This window comes from Leptonotus elevatus, chromosome 15, assembly GCF_054856555.1.
Source record: "Leptonotus elevatus isolate MCC_2025b chromosome 15, RoL_Lele_1.0, whole genome shotgun sequence".
Classification (NCBI taxonomy): domain Eukaryota; kingdom Metazoa; phylum Chordata; class Actinopteri; order Syngnathiformes; family Syngnathidae; genus Leptonotus; species Leptonotus elevatus.
The window spans coordinates 7,509,285-7,528,816 of record NC_141253.1 but is presented as its reverse complement, the minus strand read 5'-3'; the positions used below and the strand labels follow the sequence as shown (position 1 = coordinate 7,528,816).

The 19,532-nt window shown below is 40.2% G+C and overlaps 2 protein-coding genes across 3 annotated transcripts in view; both read left to right on the top strand.

Annotated features, from left to right (window-relative positions):
* The window catches only part of LOC147161819 (5-hydroxytryptamine receptor 4), a 37,776-nt gene extending 30,678 nt beyond the window's left edge, over positions 1 to 7,098 (top strand). Inside the window, exon 8 of the mRNA XM_086096713.1 lies at positions 5,544 to 7,098. Within this exon, the coding sequence (XP_085952839.1) occupies positions 5,544 to 5,637 (94 nt within the window). The 3' untranslated portion in view covers positions 5,638 to 7,098. The remainder of the gene's footprint in view (positions 1 to 5,543) is intronic.
* A 3,648-nt stretch (positions 7,099 to 10,746) lies between these two features.
* slc26a1 (solute carrier family 26 member 1) lies at positions 10,747 to 19,056 on the top strand. Of its 2 annotated transcripts, none has more exons than XM_086097700.1 (8): positions 10,747 to 10,865; positions 14,014 to 14,500; positions 14,869 to 15,069; positions 15,526 to 15,772; positions 15,852 to 16,083; positions 16,218 to 16,401; positions 16,498 to 16,785; positions 17,365 to 19,056. In XM_086097700.1, the coding sequence occupies exons 2-8, from the start codon at positions 14,090 to 14,092 to the stop codon at positions 17,938 to 17,940; spliced, it is 2,139 nt and encodes a 712-aa protein (XP_085953826.1). In that variant the 5' UTR covers positions 10,747 to 10,865; positions 14,014 to 14,089; the 3' UTR covers positions 17,941 to 19,056. The 2 variants fall into 2 exon arrangements, with proteins under 2 accessions (XP_085953826.1, XP_085953827.1); XM_086097701.1 differs by lacking the exon at positions 10,747 to 10,865 and adding an exon at positions 11,490 to 12,077.
* Positions 19,057 to 19,532: the final 476 nt, after the last annotated feature.

The following is a 19,532-nucleotide window of genomic DNA, read 5'->3' as shown; positions in this document are numbered from 1 at the left end:
GACGACCTGCATGTACATAAGTCGTTTGTGTACTGAAATTGTTTATTCTGAAATTTGTGATGACAAGGTCGTTGCTTAAATATTTTTTCCTCGAACTGGAAACCACAATAAACCATTCTTAATTTCCTAGAGAAAAATAACATTCTGAAAAGTTTGTTAGATTAAAAGGGGAAAAGAGAGAAAAATACATTTTTATTCAATCATTTTCTATACTAATTTCTTAGCCTCCAACTATAGTGACTTACAGCGAGGTGTGCCGTAAATAAGCGCGGAGGCAGGTTAGACTGAGTGTTGATATTGTTGCAGATTTAAAAAATGTGGTTTACACCACTGTTGGCATGAACACAGTGTAGCGATTATTTGGGTTGCCGTACCGACGAACGAGAAATTTAGACGGTACTGAGGGGAGTTGGAATTTCCTCAGCAACCTCTGGGGGCACCACGTTGACCACGAAGCAAAATAAACGATGGAAATTATCTACACCTATTATCAAGTGTTCATAATCTAACTATAGTTAATTATGGAGTTCTTTGCTTTAGTAAGAGAATTACTAATCCTCTCAGAAAACACAAATGATTCGGCGGAAATTGAATTTCTAGACAACAGATTCATTTAGTAAACACACACATATCAGTCACAGTTACAGTCTAACCTAGTCATGAAACGGAATTAAAATGTGGATAAAAGATGCAACCTAACAAACTAAGATAAAAAGGTAATGAAAAAAAGTTAGATGGGGGAAAAGAAATGGAAGCGTTTGGACCTGTCAATACTTTTTATATTTGGATCAAAGCGTTGCGCCAGTGGTATGGTCAGATTGCAATGAAGGCGCACTTACGGACTGGTTCAGGTGCACGGGAGAGAAAGGGACTCGGCGAGCGTCCTGAGTTGAAGAAACCTCAGTTGGAGCGAGGGCGGTCGGCGCGTCCGCTGAGATGCTGCGGCAGGTCTCCTCCGGCTGCTGGTGATGTGCGCGCGGCGTGGAGGCCGCGCGGGCGGGGCAGGTCTTCGGATGTCGAAGTCCGGGGTGCGCCCGGCGGGAATACCGCACCGAAGGCACTGTTGTACCGTAAAACTTCCGAGGGGCGTTTCCAAAAAAACACTTAGCTGATTTTCAGGACAGTATTTTAGGCATAGAAGAGGTTTAGGTCCTCAGCCAGAGTGGGACTGTCAGCTGAGGGTGATGGTGGTTTCCTCTTGTAGTCTGGGATGGCCCTGATGCCCTCCCAGACTTGTCTCGGGTATTATGAATGAAATATGTTGATATCCATCACACATAATGAAATCGCGCTTGACTACCTGCGCCAAAACCTACATGCATGTTTCAGCATTCACACACAGATGAATTACAGTGAATGCCTTAGCTTAGCTTTCCCACTTTGATTATTTGCATTTCAATACAAAAAACATAGCCCGAAACATCTGCACACCCACGAGTTATAGCAGCCATTTTTTTTCTTTCTTCTTCTTAGACCATTAGTCCATTTCTAATAAGGATGACGTACTTCTACCACACAGGCCACAACAGTGTCCTATAAAATGTCAGAAACGTCAGTAGTTTATATTATTAGCGTAGCACGTCGTGTATCATGTCACAAAGGTTACACTTGTTTTTGTCCTGATTTGCTTATGTTATCTTTATGTTGTTGAGGCTTTTTGTGACTTGTTTTAAAATCGTCATCTCATGGTCGTCGATCAACTACTACCGGCAAGTAAAAGCCGTCTTAGATAGAGTCCTTTAAGTTGCAGCCAGTGAGTGTGTAACGATTTAGTTGGAATCAACATTTTGAGCTGCTTCGGGTCAAAAGTTTTAACACGTTTTGGTGCCAATCATACGTCCACTGCCTGTAGAATTGTGTCTGCACATGTTTATCATCTGAGGCAGCCCAGATGAAGGCTTAACTCCCTGTTGGTCTGTCCAACATATTTTTTGCATTGAGAGATCTCCAAGTAATTCTTCTGTTCTATTTTCGGTGTGTGAGTGTACTGTTACTTCTGAAAAAGAAAAAAAAAATCTACTACCAAAGTCTATTATATTTATATTTACTTTGCTCAAAACTTAACAATGCGCTGGTGCGAGCTGTTTTTGAGGAAATCCTATTATACGCATTATCCCATAGCTTGGTAATGGAATGTTTAACTGTCTCAACATTAGCAATAGCCTACAGTATATTCTAATTTCCTATCAATAATGCAAAACCGCGACAACAGCGCAACGGTTTGTAATTAACCAACGTCAACCTCATTCATTCGTCTCGGTCAAAGAAGGGATTTGAACTCGCAACTTTCCCCTAAAAACGTTCCGGTGGGAAAATTTGCCTTATCGTCAATCCTGATCAGCGCTGCAACTTTCTCACTTCTGCATCTCCAAAAAAGCCAAGGAGATAAGAGTTGAAATTTGATTATTTCATGTCCTTGAAGGATATTAGAAGCAAATGAAAGGAACACACACACACGTCTCATATATCCTGTGTTTATCTCTCTTGGGCCACATGCTTTCAGTCAAATGCCTTGCAGCAGTTGAGATGTATCAAAACAATCCACATGAACTTCCACTGGGGAGACAAATTTGTGTTCCCCTCCGTGTTGATGCAAAGGACAAAAAAAGCTGCAAGTATCAAGTCTCTGGACTCAAGCTAGTTAAAGTTCAAACAAAAAAATAGAAAACTCAGAACTTGCTTGTTGAAGAAAAGTCTTATTGATTTTGAATTGTATCTTCATTACATACCATAAATAGCTTAGCCACAGCCTCTCAAATTACTTACTACGACACGGAAAATAGCCTCAAGTAAGAGTTGTTTAGGCAACACAGCTTGCAAGAAGCAAAAGCAACCAACAAAAGAAGAAAATTCTTCATACTTGACCGACTAGCTAACTCTAGCTAGCTATTGCTAGCATTAAAGCTAGCTAGCATACTAGCTTTGTCAGAATGAATACATTTTACTTTGTTTTCAACATTTCAACAATTCAATGGTTCCTGGCGTTCTTCACTTTTTCTTTCTATTAAAGCTGACAGCAAGTGGATCTTTTTCATGACCAAAACCCCCAAATGACAGCCTTTTAAATGCTCTCCTGGAGCGCGCTCGTGTAGCTCTCAAGCAAAACAGCGAAGGGGCAGATGAGTGGAAAAAAAGATCCTGAAGAGCATAACGGACCAAAATGGCATCAGGCGGTCAAACTATGTGGTCTTGTGTTAATGGTTTTGATTTAAGACATGGGAAAAAACAGCACTTTTTTTTACTTTGAGAATGTAATCTATGATGTCTTTACTGTTACAACATGTCAGTATGAAGACGCTTGTGGAAAAAAAACATCTTCACTTAAACCAGCAAAGATATACAGCACGCAATGTATTACGCTCATATATTCAATGTGTAAAGTAGGACGTTCCATTTGATGTGTCTGATACTCAAAACATCTGCCTAGGCCTTAAAGGCACAAGATGTTAGCTAAGTCTATCCGAGAATCATCATACCATATATGTATGTTCTCTGCACTGACCTGGATCTCAACTCAGCCTGAATGAATTTGAACTGATAACGGTTGAGTCCCCCCCGCCGCCCTCCCACCCCTTTCAAAAGCAACAAAAGTGTACAGGTGAACTTAAGTGGGAATCACTCTTGAAGCTAATGCACATACAGAATTTAAACAGCAATTCTAATGCTCATTTGCAGGCGGATGGATGGATGGAAGTGAAAGAACTGGAAGTGTTAGTGGAACACAAGCATTTTACTTACATGAAGTAAATCCAGCGTAATATTGCTTATAAAAGTTGAGACAGCACACCTGAAAAATTGCTCTGGAAAAGGCCAGCACTAATTGTCAAAGTGCGCTGATATACCCCAGACGCAAATAAATGCAGAGTTGGAAGGAGTTTTGCCATAAGTGACATCGCATGACTCCTTCTTGTGATTGGCTCCAAGTCAGCCCTTAGATAATTCAGAAGCCCCCAAATTGCATTGCTGAGTAAATTATATGTTATATTTTAAAAAAAAATGAGGCCATTTAAAAAAAACATATTAGATGAGAGGAAAAGTTAACAAAAGCAAATCTTTCGTAAATTAGTTACTGGGACAGTCTCGGGCTCCCTACAACCCCAAAATGGGATGGCTAGTTAGTGGAATGGATGGATATTATTCTTAAGTTTTCATTAGGGTCCATGTTTGGTTATATCTTTAAAAGAAGAAAGATTTTTATTTTATTTTAATTGAGTATGTCAGCTTGGTTCAACTTTGGACTGTTGAGCAGGAACCCCTTAACAAAATAACCAAAACATACTCATATCTTTAATATTTATATATATTTTTAAATGTGATATCTGTCCAGTATTTTGACACCACCAGGGTACAGTCATTGCAATGTTTTATTTATGAGCGCTGTTCTTGTCAAATGAGCTCATAAATGAATATTTAATAGACCTAAATTCTGCAACCGACATGTGCTAAATTGTCTTTGACTCATCTCCATGACGACCGATGCTTTTTTTCATACATGTTGAAAACGTCCTTTAGAAATATTGCACGAGACACTTATTGAGATTTATGTTGAGGAGACGCTCATTCCTTGTTGATGTGTAATCATGCTTCACATTTGCTGGCAAAAACTAGCAGGGCGTCCTACTGTCGGACACTAAATCCTCCAAAGCTTGGACTGCTGGAGGTCTCCACTTTTTGAGAGGAGGACAGAGAACGGGCTTTGTTTGGACAGCAAACACGCTCCTTGTACAGAAAACACTCGGGTATAAAAGACGAGCCCAAGCTGAAGAACATTTTTGTTTTTCTTTTCCCGCCAGGCTTGGCCACGCCCCTTTTTTGGGTGGGAGTGTGCATGCTGTCAAACCAATGGATTATCTCTTAACTCATTCACTCTCACAGCCATTGTCACTGAAGCGACCCCCTTCGCTCCCGGCTGTTTTACTGGATTTTGACCGATTTTGCAAGGCCCACAGAATATTGTGTTCTATTGCTATAAAACATGAAACCAACCAAAAGAAAGATTAGATTCTCTTCTTTCATCAGGAAAAAAAAAGTATATTTGTATCTGTTTCTGTTTAACAACAATTAGCATTAGTATGTAGCTAAGTTCATTATTATTCACATTCCTGTTGAAAACACTGGCAAAAAGAGCTTGTTGCAACATGGCCCTGGTTGATGTCTTATACTCTGCTGCCACCTGCTGGCTGTTTTTTGAAATAATTACCATTGCTTTAAGCGACCTCTTCAGGTCAGAAGCTGCATCATAGCCTTTTGTCATTTCTAGCATTAAAAAACATATAGAACGTATAAATACGTTTTGGGGAGTGAAAGACAAAGTATTAAAAAAACTTACGTTTTTGGTTTTGTATAAGTTAATCACCTGGATTGGATGATGTACACTTGTGTTATAAAACGGGAAAGCCCGCAAACACTTTGCTGAAACAAGCAGACTAATGACTTGGATGACTGTGGTCTGACAAGACCAAAATGAACATAATTTGTTCAGATTGTTGTTGCGGTCCAGCTCTTTGAATGAAACATGAATTTTGTTTGTTTGTCTTTTTCAGATTGTCCTTCTTGCCAAATCGAAGCTACTGTGACAACAAAAGAACTATACTGGCCAATGAGCAGGAGTCCCAGGACTCCCTCGGACCTCTATGAGGAAGACTTCTCCCGCCACGACGCCAAGTGTCCTCTGTGACGTCAGCTGCTGTCAACTGATGTAACTTTGCACCCGGTGATGTCGTCTTTTCTTGGCTGTACGCTTGTGGACGTTCTCACATCTGGACGATGGGATGTAAAGACTGTAAAGGTGCTTCGTTGTTTTTTATATCGTTTTCAGAGTAGCCTAAGAGCCAATTGTGGGTCCAATTAAATTGAAAAGCTCTTCGATGAAAGAAAGGAAGCGTTTCCTCTTTTTTTGACGACAAAGCATCAAATCAAACAACAATAATTGACTTGGGTTCGTTCCTGCATAAACACAGTAATGTTGCACTTTAACTTAATGCATTAAGGCAATTCGATCATTTTTCAACGGTTGTATTAGTATATTGTAAAGATATTTAATATTTGTGTTTTTTGAAGGGCAGAAAGAAATGCATCTTAAGCTGCATAGTCAAATTATTTCATTTTCACGCACACAAGCAAACAAAATACTTTGGATAATGAAGTGTTGGATTGCATAAATAAATATGAATTATTATAATTTTTTGACTGCATTACAATTTAGTCAACATTCCCATTCATTCTTCTATCAGTTCATAAATGCCACTTTTATTTATTCATTTTTTTGTTTTGTCAATTAAGCTGACAATTGTATTTTAAATTATTGAATTAGTCAGAATTTTATTCCATTTCTGCCGTCATATGAGTGTTATAGGCCAGAATTGTATTTGATATACAGTCATTTGTAGTACATGGGATGAAATATCTTGCAACCAACATGTGAGATTTGCCTTCATGGTACGATGCAAGAAGTTAACCAAAAGTGATCAAGTGAAGCATTCATTTTTTTTTACACAATTTAAGGTTATTGTTATTTTCCTCAGCACTTGACGCAACTTGTTTAACGCCATTGTAGGCGTGCAATGTCTTATTTTGACCACTAGAGGGCAGATCGATTATTTGAGGGTACAACCGCACAATCTGAAGAGATCATTGCAACTAAAACATTGTGCAAAAAGAAAATAATGCCGTTGAGGAATTGATGTACAATAAGTTTATTATTGTGGTTGTAGTTTGAGGTCAAGGTGAAAGCTGTTTCTAATAATATGGCCGTCCCACTTTCTTGTGTAGCTAAATGATACAAATGTTGATGTTGTTTTGTTTACTTGTTGATTTGTTTGTTTGCAGGATCCATAAAAAACAGATTTTAGCCAACTTTTTCAGGTCGATTGAAGACATAGTTAATTGTTGACGTCCATCCTGATAGTTGCACAGCCATTTAACTTTTGTTTACATTTTACTTATTCATGAAAAAATACACAACTAGCAATTTTTGTTATCTAATTTTTATGCGGGCCTCATTCTGTTGGAAATGAAAACGGAAAAGTGGCTACAAATTGCAGACAAATGTCTTTCCGCATTGTGTATTTTTGGGTGGAGGTTATAAATAAACTGACAGTTTCTAGAATGTTGTTTTGAAATTCCATCTTCTTCCCCCTTACACGTACAGGGCACAGTCAGCCATCAGGTTCTGTCCAGGTTGGTGTTGTTCCTACCCTGTGTTTTCACTCCTCTTTGAATCAACATGAACACAAATTAAAATGTGTTTTCAGAGGAGGAATATGTTATTATGTGTGGGCCCCGAGACACATTTTTCACAAGGTTTTAACGGCGCTCCCACACAAAGGCGTCGTCAGGACGCCTATTCAATCGCAGCCATCAACAATCAGTGATTGGCACCGAGCCTGCCATTAAGCAATCAGTTGTTATTTTTGGGAAGCCTCTCAGAAATGCTATCGCTGCTTCCAGTCAAAAGAAATGATTTCAACATGTGACTCCTGTGCCAACGTCACTTACGTTGCTTAAAGTGCATCGTCTCTCCCTCGACCCTGTGTGTGCGTGCGCGTGGGTAAGAAATGACTCATTGCCTGTTGCGATGCATATTTCTCCTAATCAGTTTTCCCCGAAAAGAGGTGTCTGCATGTGGAAAGCAATTTGCTGTGGGATTTAGGATGTTTAGTGAATAAAGTCCAAGGGATTTCCTGATTTATCTACTTTCACGCACTCTGGAAGAGGGCAAATTATACACTTAGATGCCTCGTAAAAATGGATTTCTGCAGAAAAATGATGTACTATGCGAGTACAATATAACAGCGCTAGATATTTAAACTGATTGTGCTTGGAAATTAATGCAAAAAACTACATTAAAAAACTGTTGCTATATACGATTTGACCACTAGATGTCAGTGTAAAACAATCACCAACGTTCCAACAGTTATCAGTAGGTCAGAACATGTTGAATAAATGTACCCATCCTCCGGAAGTTGTTAAGATTTAAAAAAATATATATATATATATATATTTTTTTTTTAAAGATTTTGGATTTCTGAAATATTATCAGATAGACACATTACGTTGGAATTAAGTGGTAATTCTGGGTTAATTTAGACAGGACAAATGAAGGAAAACAAATGAACATGGCTGTGATTTATTTTAAATTATTTAAAAAAAAAATGCAGTATACAGTATCCTCGTGACTACTTCGTATGCCTCACAGTTCTGAGGTCGGGCCTTCAAATCCAGGCCTTCTTGAAGATGGCAGGTTTTTCCAGTGCTTGTCCTGGCATTCAGACCTCCTCAATCATTCCAAAATTGTTAAAACCTTGGAATTGTATTTAATGAAAGCAAATATTGGATGGCTCCAATTACGTTGTTTTACATACAGTGAGGGATTGTGCGAAAAAGGGTTCTAATTGCCTACACAGAAAAATAGGACTGAAGTGTTAAAATTTCAGAGTTGATTTTAACTCCTGAAGTGTAATTCTAACATTTCCAGAGGTAATTGGTGTTATTTTACAGAGTTGATCTTCTAGTGTTAGATTAACTCTACAGAGATGTAACTAATCTCCGCCTTCACACCTCAACGAATAGTAATTGCTGCACACTAGTATAAAATCAACACTGACCAGTATTGACAAAAGTATTACATTTTAACTACCATTAGAGTTGTTTTAACTCCATTTCAGTGTTAAAAAAACCTTTCAAAAATTTGTTTTTACTATATTTAGTGTGCCCCAATATAGATACTTTTGAAGTATTACATTTAACTCTGTAGGTGTTGAATTAACACAAAATGGTATTATTCATTCTTCTGGATGTCATCATCATCGCTCTCCTTTTTGTGTGTGTGAAAACTCACTTCACCATAAAGCCTCTTTAGTTTTTACTGGGGAGCTTTCCTTTTCTTTCCGATCTGAACAAAATGGCTCAGAAGTACTTGGAGAAAAGGTTGCTCAAATTCTAAAAACACTTAGGAAAGATGCCTGGGGGGAAAAAGGATGTTAGCCATATTTATTTATGTCAAAAATATTTAAAGCAACCTGAAGTTCATTGACACCAAGATTCCATAAGATGGCAGCAAAGCAACTTATTTATTTTTCATTTTATTGCTTTGACCTGAGCACAAAATCGGCAAATATGTAAATTTTTCCGTGACCAACAGAGAAAAAGTTTAACCAAATAAAAATAAAACAGCAAATAGCCTATGTGTTTCCCTCATATGCATTGTGGATTCTTTCTGCTAACTCAGAAGAATGCCTTTTTGACCTTCTGCTTCAAGATGATGAAAGGGAGCCCAACACACACATCGGATGACAGCCATTTTCTTCGTGAGTATGACTTTACCTTTGTCACAGTTAATACTGAATCACGAATGTGCTTCTCTCCACCGAGGCTGTTAATAAGTAGAAGATAGTGTTTGGGTGTTGTAAGAGTTGAGGAGGTTAACTGGTGGACATTTTAGGGCCATTGGGGAAAAACTGTGGGATTGCAGAGTGATCCTTAAAAAAATGTCGAGCATAGTTGGAATAAGCTCGTCTCATACCTGAATCCCGTTAAACCTAGTTTCAAGATGATTATAAGTATATCATTTTTTGGTACAACCTGTCAAAAAATGTATGCTTCTAAAAACATTTGAGTAAAAAATAACCCAAACTGGGTCAAAAAGGAGTTCAATGAATAAAACACAAATCAACGCCCAAAATTGGTATGTTTTATCGCTAACTCTTTTAACCCAACTTTTTGGGTTAAAAGAATAATCCAAAAAGTTGGTTCACTCTAATAACAGTTGGGTCCAAAAAGAACCCAATTTTGGGTCAAAGGCGGACATAGCCACTGCTGAGGTCAATTTTATCCAACTTTCTGGGTTCTGTTGTACAAAATGACCCTTTTTTGTGTGTGAAAAGCAAGCCAGAAAGTTGGGTTAAATTAGCCCAAGTAGTGGATTTTTGGGCCCAAATTGGGTGATTTCTGACCCAACTGGAGAGTGTGGTTTTCGTCCAGGATGTTCCTCGTTGCTCATTCAAAGTCTGATCCAGCTCACCTCTAACCCTGATGACGATAAGTGCTGTAGAACTTCTTGCGTTTTACATTAAACCCCCAAATTTAGCTGAAATTAATAACGCAAAACAACCCAATAGTTACCTAACCTAATAATTGTTTTGTACACAAAATAACAGACAAAAAAAATTCAGTTCAGTTGTATATATGTTGTGTCGACATTTTGTGAGTCCAAATTAGATAAAAAAACGGTCAACCCAACTTTTGGGGTTATTTATTTTAAACGGTTTAAAAGGTTGTTTTGATGCCCCCCCCCCCCTCCCACACACACACACACACCCCCACACACACACACACACACACACACACACACCTACACAAACAAACAAAAAGGGTTGTTTTGTACAACAGCCCAAGAAATTGAGTTGTTTTGTACATTTTCATTCGACCCAACTTTTTGGGTTAAATACATAACCCAAAAATCCAGGTTGGTTCCTTTTGGACCAAATGTGGGTTATTTTTGACCCAACTGTTTAAACTAAGCCTTTAAATATGATTAATTATCAAAATGTATGTTATTTTATTATTATTATGTTTAAACAATTTATTCAAAGACATCAACAAATATAGCAATCGAGTGGCCTGAGCAGGCGTCACCGTGGCAACCATCATCTGCCACATTCCCTCCTCCTTTCTCTCCCCTCCCCCTCTCGCTCTGCTCCAGACGGCATATGGGAACGAGGCGGGGGGTGGGTGGGAGACGTCTCCCATCATGCTTTGCAATCGGAAGCAGGAAGCAGCTTGAATGAGATGAAAAGATGTTTGATGGAATAACGGCACGGGAGGAGACAGAATGTCCTCCACGTGCCGTCCAAGCTCCTCTCGGGGTGAGTCTTCCTTCTCTGTTGTCACTTCCCAGCATCATGTCAGCTGATGGTGCTGGCATATGACAGGCGGAAGGATTGAAAGAGCCGTATGGTTCAAACAATGTGATGGGATGATTGCAACTTCTTGTGGTTGTTTTTTTTTTAGTGGGAGGAGATGTCGCAGAAGTCCATTGGTGACTTTCCAGAGAAACGTTGCTATCTAATAATCTATTTGCGTGTCGTTCATATGCATTTGAGATGGAACATCTCCTCCTCTGACATCATCATATCATCTCATCACCTCAAGCTGTAACACATTCTCATGAGAGGATTATTATTATTATTATTATTATTATTATTATTATTATTATTATTATTATTATTATTATTATTATTATTATTATTATCATTATCATTATCATTATCATTATTATTATTATTATCATTATTATTATTATTATCATTATTATTATTATTATTATTATTAGATTGGGAACGTTATGGTTGATGAGTGCACATGACGAATATCTTAGCCAAGACTCGCATGAGGAATGCGATGACATGATTCGCTCAAACGCTGACAATCAGACCTTTCTTTGGAACATATAATATATTCGGGAGTGTGAGCGTGAGCGTTTGCGATAAGGCAACAGCAACAAATAAACAGAAATTGCTCCGCTTAAAAGTCTGATTTTGTCATTAAATGTTGTCATTATGATTCATAATGATAATCATTTCACACTAGTATTAGCATTTTTGTCTTTAATTTTTTCTTTCTTTTTTATTAATAATAATAATAATAATAATAATAGCCAATTACTAGCACTACACTAAAAACGGCCGAAGTGGAACAATTAAACACATGTGACTGATACCTTTAATTGTGAAGTGTATTCTTGATGGCATTTGGTTCGTTTGTGAACCTGCAGACTGGTTGCACTGAAGGTCAAACACGTTAACTTGCATGTAATCAATGTGTCGGCGTGAGCTGACAGGCTGCCAGATAAACACTGCAGTTCAGTCAAAAATTGACTCAGTAAACCTCCTGTAAAAATGTAATACATTTTGCAAATGAGGACAAGCCCCACCTACTAAAAGCGGCCAAGCCAGTAGAAAATGTTTGCTCAAAGGGCTGCTCTTAGTTCTCTATCAAGAGCAATTGTGATCACTCGGTAAACACATCCGACTTAGAACGTCACGTCAGACTTTTGTGTTGCGGTTCGACTTCGCCAGGTGAGTATAAGTGTGACGGGGGTGATTTAATGGACTTTTGCTGTGCCGCATTATTTACATGTTATTAATGGTTTATAAATGTGTTATTAACATGTCATAATGTATCATTATAAATATGCAGCAAGTAAAGAAAAGTAAGCCCATGTTCAGCTGTAAGACGCAGCATAGCTTACGAAAATATATTTCCATTTACATTGTACTGTATTGCTGCTTACTAATTATTTATTGACACCTTATGAACGTGTTATTATTGAAGCAATTGATTGCAACATATTTGCATATAAAGTGATAACACATTTTTACCCAAAAGACTGCATCCCGTTTGAAATGACGGAAATGTTTTGTAGTGCCTATATAACACTTAAAATTATTCATTTGTGCTGTTCATTTGTTAGATTTTGGAGAAAAGCGGTAATTATTCCAGCGGGGGGAAAAAAAGTGTAAACCTCGTGTAAGTTAAGCACTGTCCACAAAGGTCTTAGCATCTACACGCGTTCTTTATACCACATGATGAAAAGCAGGACCTATTGATTTGAGGACAGAGTTAGCCCATTTGCTTTAGACTGTGACGTGGTGATCAATCTTCCCGCTGCTTACAAAAGATCATCAGCGTGTCTCCTCCCATGGTCAACCATTTATCAGGTGCTTTTACAATAAGCAAGACAGCCCAAGTTTAGCTGCAAACTAATTTATTGATAGACTCGAGTCTTCGGACTGTGTGGGAAAAGTTCACAAAAGCGAAATAGTTACATAAGTTGTGTCCTAAGTCAAGATAGCTCACAGTATTGCTTTCATTTCAGACTTAAATTGTAAAAAAAAAAAAAAAAAAAAAAAAAACATAAAAAACAAAAGAAGCTTTTTTCGCACGGTTTTCAAGTCGCCAATAATGAGTTAACCCCAACTGAGAAATATAGACACGATAATAGTTTATTACTGACTACCTCAGTGGCATATCGGCCCTTTGAGAGCTCTAAAAGACACCGCATAGCTCCGTTGTGATGAGGGTGATAGTGTTTTACAGCTACTGGGACGCGTGGTTTCATGCTCCTCAAACCAACAAAATGGAAACCGTGAGACAAACAACGCATGGCTGCAGTCGGCGAATATAGTTTTTAAGGCTTTACTGCTCCATATTTGCTGATCTTATCACACTGAAATAAAGAGGTATCATTGCAAGAAATAATCTTGGGTACAATTGAACGGACTGATTAGGATTCATTAAGTGAGATCAACTTCAAAGGGAAAGTTTGACCCATTGTAAAATGATGTAATACAATCAACATTTTGAAGTGCAATTGTTTTTTCACCGGGATTAGTTACAACTAATGAATCACTGTTAACAGGCCAACATTTGAAAAGATAAGCCAAGTTCTGGCAACCATCCAACAACTGACAAAAGGTTCCAAAGACTGCAAATATCGACAAAACGCCAAATCAGTTGTTCCTCAGGGTCACTAAAGTTTTAGATATGAAGAGAAATATAGTGTGTCCATAAATTATGTTTCAATCTGGGCTGACAAGGCAGCGTGACCGTTGCACTGCCTGACGGTACTCTGACTTGTTCAGCTTCTCGTCCTTATTTTGTCCACAGGTCACAGAAAGATTCCCTGGTTGATGTTTATCATATATAATTTGTCACCTTGGACTGTATTTATTCTGACAGAACTTTTACGGGTTATCCCAATCCTATTTGAACCCTAACCACAACCAGGCAAGCCCTGAACACAAACCCTGAATTCATACCCGAGGAGCGATTCCAGTTCCGCCAGACATCAGCTCCAAATTCTAAAAGAATTCCTATGACCATGGTCCGTCTACGGCTGAACCCTGACTCAAACCGAACCCAATCCTAAAACTAACCTTAAAAAGCAAATCATTTAAGACAGATCATCTTTTTCTTTTTCTCCCTGGTCCGTTCCTCATGTTGATCTCCAAGGAGCACAGCTTACCACCCTGTCATCAACCCCTCGGCCCTTCTCTTCATCCGCCGCACACTCCCCCCATCTGAGACCATGGAGGAGGTCAACCATCCCAAAGAACCCTCAGCAGCTCATCCACCATCTCTGTTGGAGCGGAGGGCTCGCCATCCACAGCCCGCAGTCTCGGTCATCAAGTCCAAGCTGCAACGGAGCCTGAGCTGCTCTGTTCCCCGAGTGCGCTCCACCTTGTCGGGCTTCTTCCCTGTGGTGCGCTGGCTGCCCAAGTACAAACTGCGAGAGTACGTTTGGGGGGACGCCATGTCCGGCTTGATCGTGGGAATCATTTTGGTACCGCAGGCCATCGCCTACTGCCTGCTCGCTGGAGTCGAGCCCATCTACGGATTGTACACCTCATTTTACGCCAACATCATCTACTTCCTCATGGGGACATCCAGACATGTTTCTGTCGGCATCTTTAGCCTCATGAGTCTCATGGTTGGACAGGTGAGCTGCAGCTACTTAGGTCTCACAAAATATGTTTTTCAAACCTGAACTACAAACTCACTCCTCTGGAAAATGGACGTCAGTTTGGTTTTGAAATATTTATTTTGTGACACACCTCGTACGTCAACCTTCTCTCTTTGTATGCTCTACAGAGGCGGCAAATCAAACCCTGCCACAGTTTGGCTTTAGCCCCTTGTGCTAGCTAGCTAGCTCCCTAGCAGGTAACCGAGCACCCGGAGAGCTAGCTAGGGAGCTTGCTAGCTAGCACCTGGGACTAAAGCCAAACTGCGGCAGGGTTTTTACTTTCTAGACCTGGATTTGCCACCTCTGATGTAACAGCAACAGTAACAGCCTCTACTATTCTGCAGGTGGTTGACAGAGAAGTGTTCCTTGCTGGATTTGACCTCAACGAGGACTTATCTGGTCCTCCAGAGTTCAACGGTTCATTCAGCATCAACCTCACAGCCAGTCAAACTCACAGTGTGGAAATAATGGGTGTGCAGTGTGGGAAGGAGTGCTACGCTATTAGCATTGCTGCAGCTCTTACTTTCCTGGCAGGGATCTACCAGGTAATGAACTAACTTCCACATTTCCTACCTTAAACGTTAGTGTTGTAGTCTCAAGACCAAGACTGATCTTGAGACCACTTTTTAAAGGTTTTGGATCTTGTCTCGGAATCAAAGGCATGTTTACTCGGTCTTGTCTTAGTCTCGGACAGGGTGGACTCTGGATTTTAGGGGGTCAGTCTTGGTCAATCTTGATCTTGTCTCAGTCTCGACTTCCATAAGTCTCGATACTCTCTAGTCGTGATAATGTCTTGGTCTCAGTTGATGTGGTCTTGACTACAACACTGCCATACGTATCACAGAACATAAGCTTGAGTGTGCACCAGTTCACCCACGACTCAACTCAGGATAAGCAGAAACTGGACGCAGAGATGAAACAGTTTGGTATCAACATTGGAATAGAAGTGAAAGTGATACCAGAATCCAGTCTTGAAGCAGGTCTGACAAACTCTTCCATAGGTCACGATGGCTGTGTTTCGACTGGGCTTCGTCTCCGTCTACCTTTCGGCTCCCATGTTGGATGGTTTTGCCACAGGAGCCTCGTTTACTATCCTGACCGTCCAAGCCAAATACCTCTTGGGTCTGAAGATCCCTCGCCATCAGGGCTATGGCACTGTTGCTGTAACCTGGTTCAACATCTTCGCCAACATTCACAAGACCAACGTGTGTGACCTCATCACTAGTGCCATCTGTATCACGATACTGGGTAAGAAAGGAACTCTTTGTATTGTGATTGCAAAATGTGAGGTAAGGCAGTCATTATATCTTCTTTGGGGGTTCTATAGTGGCAGGCAAAGAAATCCAGGAACGCTACAAGGATCGTTTAAAGATCCCCCTGCCAACTGAACTGGTCGTGGTTGCCGGAGCCACGCTGGCCAGCCATTTTGGCAATCTCAACCATCATTACGGCACCAGTGTTTCAGGTCACATCCCCACTGGCTTCATTCCTCCTCAAGTGCCCAGCTTTAGTCTGATGACAAGAGTAGCATTGGACGCTGTTCCTCTAGCTGTCATCAGGTAATTTTTAAACAAGCTAATGCTGTCATTAGCCCGGGTGGGAGCATCTCTTCATCTGGGTCATTAAAATGCAGTGATGCAGAAGAATTTTTCACTGATTTTTAATTTAAGAAAAATGTCATTTCATCTCCTAGCTTTGCCTTCACCGTGTCACTGTCCGAGATGTTTGCCAAGAAAAATGGCTACACGGTTCGTCCCAATCAAGAGATGTTAGCCATCGGCTGCTGTAACATCATCCCGTCCTTCTTCCATTGCTTCACCACTAGCGCGGCTTTGGCAAAAACTATGGTAAAGGACTCCACTGGCTGCCAGACACAGGTGAAGTCCAACCTAAGAAATGGTCATCGGAACATCATAGTTGTTGTCGAATATAGTAATAGAAGTCCCGAGTGTATTACTGTGCTCTTCCATCAGGTATCAAGTCTGATCAGCGCCTTGGTCATCCTGTTAGTCTTGCTCTTCTTCGCACCTTTCTTCCACGCTCTCCAGAAGTGCGTCCTTGCCTGTATTATCATTGTTAGCCTTCGCGGTGCACTCAGAAAGTTCAAGGACGTCCCCGCAAAGTGGCGAGCCAGCCGTAACGATGCCGTGGTTTGGCTGGTTGCCATGTCGGCCACGGCTCTGATCAGCGTCGAGCTGGGCCTCCTGGTTGGCATCACCTACTCTATGATCTGCGTCATCTATAAGACCCAGAGCCCGAAGGTGAGTGACAGTGATAGAAGGTTATTTAGTATCTCTTTTTTTGTTCTTTCTGGGGATGCGGTGTCTGGTCCTTGGGTTGTACCATTCTTTGTCTCTGGGAAGACAAACCCTGATCAGATGAGGGGTGCAAAATATTTTAAGATAACTAGAAAAGTCCAGTAGTGCTTGATTCAATGCCCTGAGAGTGGAATGACCTGGGTGAATGATGGGTACAATGGTCTGTCACTTAGAGAGGGGACCCTTAGGTGGGTAGGCAACCCTAGGTCTAGAAAACCGTAGTCCTGCGCTTTTAGATTGTTTTGTATCCTTGGCAATGAACCATTAAGGCTTGGAACAGGGCTTGCTTGTAGTTGTACCTACAGTATATAGACTTAAACGGGGCACAACCTTCTCCTGTGCAGTCCGCTAAATTGACTCATACATTCTTGACAACCTACAGAGTCTTACAGAGTTGAGGCGACACTAAAAGACTTAGAAAATCCTTATTCACTGCCAGCCCAGTTAATTAAAATAGATCTTTGACGTCTATAGCCGTCAATGGCACTGAATGAGTGGAACTAATCAAATGTCCAACATCAGGTCTCTCTCCTGGGCCGAGCCGGCAACTCTGATCTCTATGAGGATGCGGAGGAATACCAAAACCTCGTCCCGCCGACCCGAGTGCGAGTCTTCCGCTTCCAGGCTCCTCTCTACTACGCCAACAAGGACACCTTCCTGAAAGCCCTTTACAAAGCTGTCGGGGTGACGCCGTTCTTGGAGATGACCAGTAGGAAAAAGGCAGAGAAGAAGGCCAAAAAATTGTCCATGACGCAAGCGCAGACAAACGGGAACGCGAACAATGGCGACGCCGTCGTGGCACTCGTTCAAAGAGAACTGGACTTCCACGCCATCATTTTGGACTGCTCTGCCATCCCCTTCATAGACTCCACCGGCATGGCTGCCTTTGAGGGACTGCTCAAGGAGTTCGAGGAGATTGGCGTAAGAGTAGTCCTCGCCTGCTGTAACACCTCCCTCATAGATACCTTGCAAAAGGGGCAGTTATTTGGGAAAGGTGGCAAAGACATGAGCAAAATGTTGTTCCACACGGTGCACCATGCGGTCCTGCAGACAAACATACGCCAACCAGACAAAAGCTCACAAGACTCTGTTCTGTAGCGCAAAAGACAAAAGGAATGCAAGGTGGCCTAGAATTAAGACGGCCGAATCTTAACTCACCGCTATGTGGTGAAAATTCTCCACGTTGCTTGCCTAGGTTTGCTTCTGGTATTCCAGGTTACTCCCAAATTCCAAAAACAGAAATGCGAGGTACATTAAGGTGCCTTAAGCTCCAATGTAAAAAATGGAGCGCTTTGCTAAATAAAACCCTTTTTGACCCTTTTAGACCACCGTCCGTCTCACTTGTGAACGGGACTGCTCAAGTTCAGCCAAACTAGGCACATTCTAAACGCGTTTTATCAGATCACAGATACTGTATATGGAATTGTTGTGGCGCAGGTCAAAGTTAAACGAACCTGTTGGGTCGTCATTCCCTATCAAGCCAATGTTTTGATCTAAGTCTTATCTTGAAACGCTGCTTAAGGAGCCTGTTATCAACTAAAAAAAATATTTTTTACAAGTACGACTTTTACTAATACATCCAAATTTGACCCCAGGTAAACCGTCCTGATTATTCACTGAAAAATTAAGGACTTTTTTTTTTTGTATCTGTTAAATGCATTTATTCAGGTGGCTCTGAGTTGATCTTTGATATACAATATTTTAGACACCCTTTAATCATTTCCAGGATTTGGAAATGCTCCACTAGCCTTGCTTAGAGGAAGAACAACAGGATCCGTTAAACAAAAACAAAAACAAATAATTAGCATATTATTTGAACCTTTGCTCGGCGTGTCATTAATCACACTAAATCCAGGAGGCCAAAGTCTACATGTTAACCAAAGGCAATTATTACCCAAAACCTAAAAATCATCAACTGTCCCCCTCAAAACCTTTAACTTGTACTATGAAAAAAGGTTGTTGTTTTTTTCTTCTTCAATTGCTGCAAGTCTGCTCTCAGTTTGTCACTAAAAGCGTGTTTTCATTTTTGTTGTGTTTTTTTTGTGTGCGTGTGTTTTATTTTTAATTTGCGTTGATGCTTTGTTTAAATGCGAAACTATCTCACAGCAGGTTTGTCTAACGATGTCATTTAGAGTAACTTACTGAATGAATGCAACTATTCAACACGGATTGTCTTTGCATATGTTCACGTTTTATATTAAAAAAAGAAGTGAATACAGCCAACATTTTGATTTTTTGTTCTGTTGTCAAATGTGCTTTTTTTTTTTCCTATTCATTTGTAAAGCTGTGAAAAGAAGTACGGATGTGTTTTGAGCATTCCTTTTTGCATTAGTGTTTAACATTCCTGTGCAAGCACAATACTTGAAATTAATTCCATGAAACACTTGCGTTGACTATGTGATTATGATCATGAACCAAATAATAAATTGGCATTGTTTATTATTTTTTGAAACCATAATTGGAAATCCTAACCAGGATTAAAGCCCTACTTTGAAACTATAATGCATGGAAATAATAATAATAAGCAAGTGTATAATGACTTTTAGGACTCCTTGTATATAAATAGATTTCTAACATCCTGAGTCATCTAAGTTGCTAAGTTGACCAATATCCAGAAGAATGAGTATGTCACCCTATCAGAAACAAAGTGATGTGTCATATCCTCTACGATGCTATTTCCCAACATAAAT

Excerpts from the sequence above, each read along its gene's own strand:
- slc26a1 (XM_086097700.1), top strand. The coding sequence starts at position 14,090 with ATGGAGGAGGTCAACCATCCCAAAGAACCCTCAGCAGCTCATCCACCA. Across the intron at positions 16,402-16,497 it reads CCACTGGCTGCCAGACACAG|GTATCAAGTCTGATCAGCGC; the intron begins GTGAAGTCCAAC and ends CTCTTCCATCAG. Across the intron at positions 16,786-17,364 it reads ATAAGACCCAGAGCCCGAAG|GTCTCTCTCCTGGGCCGAGC; the intron begins GTGAGTGACAGT and ends GTCCAACATCAG.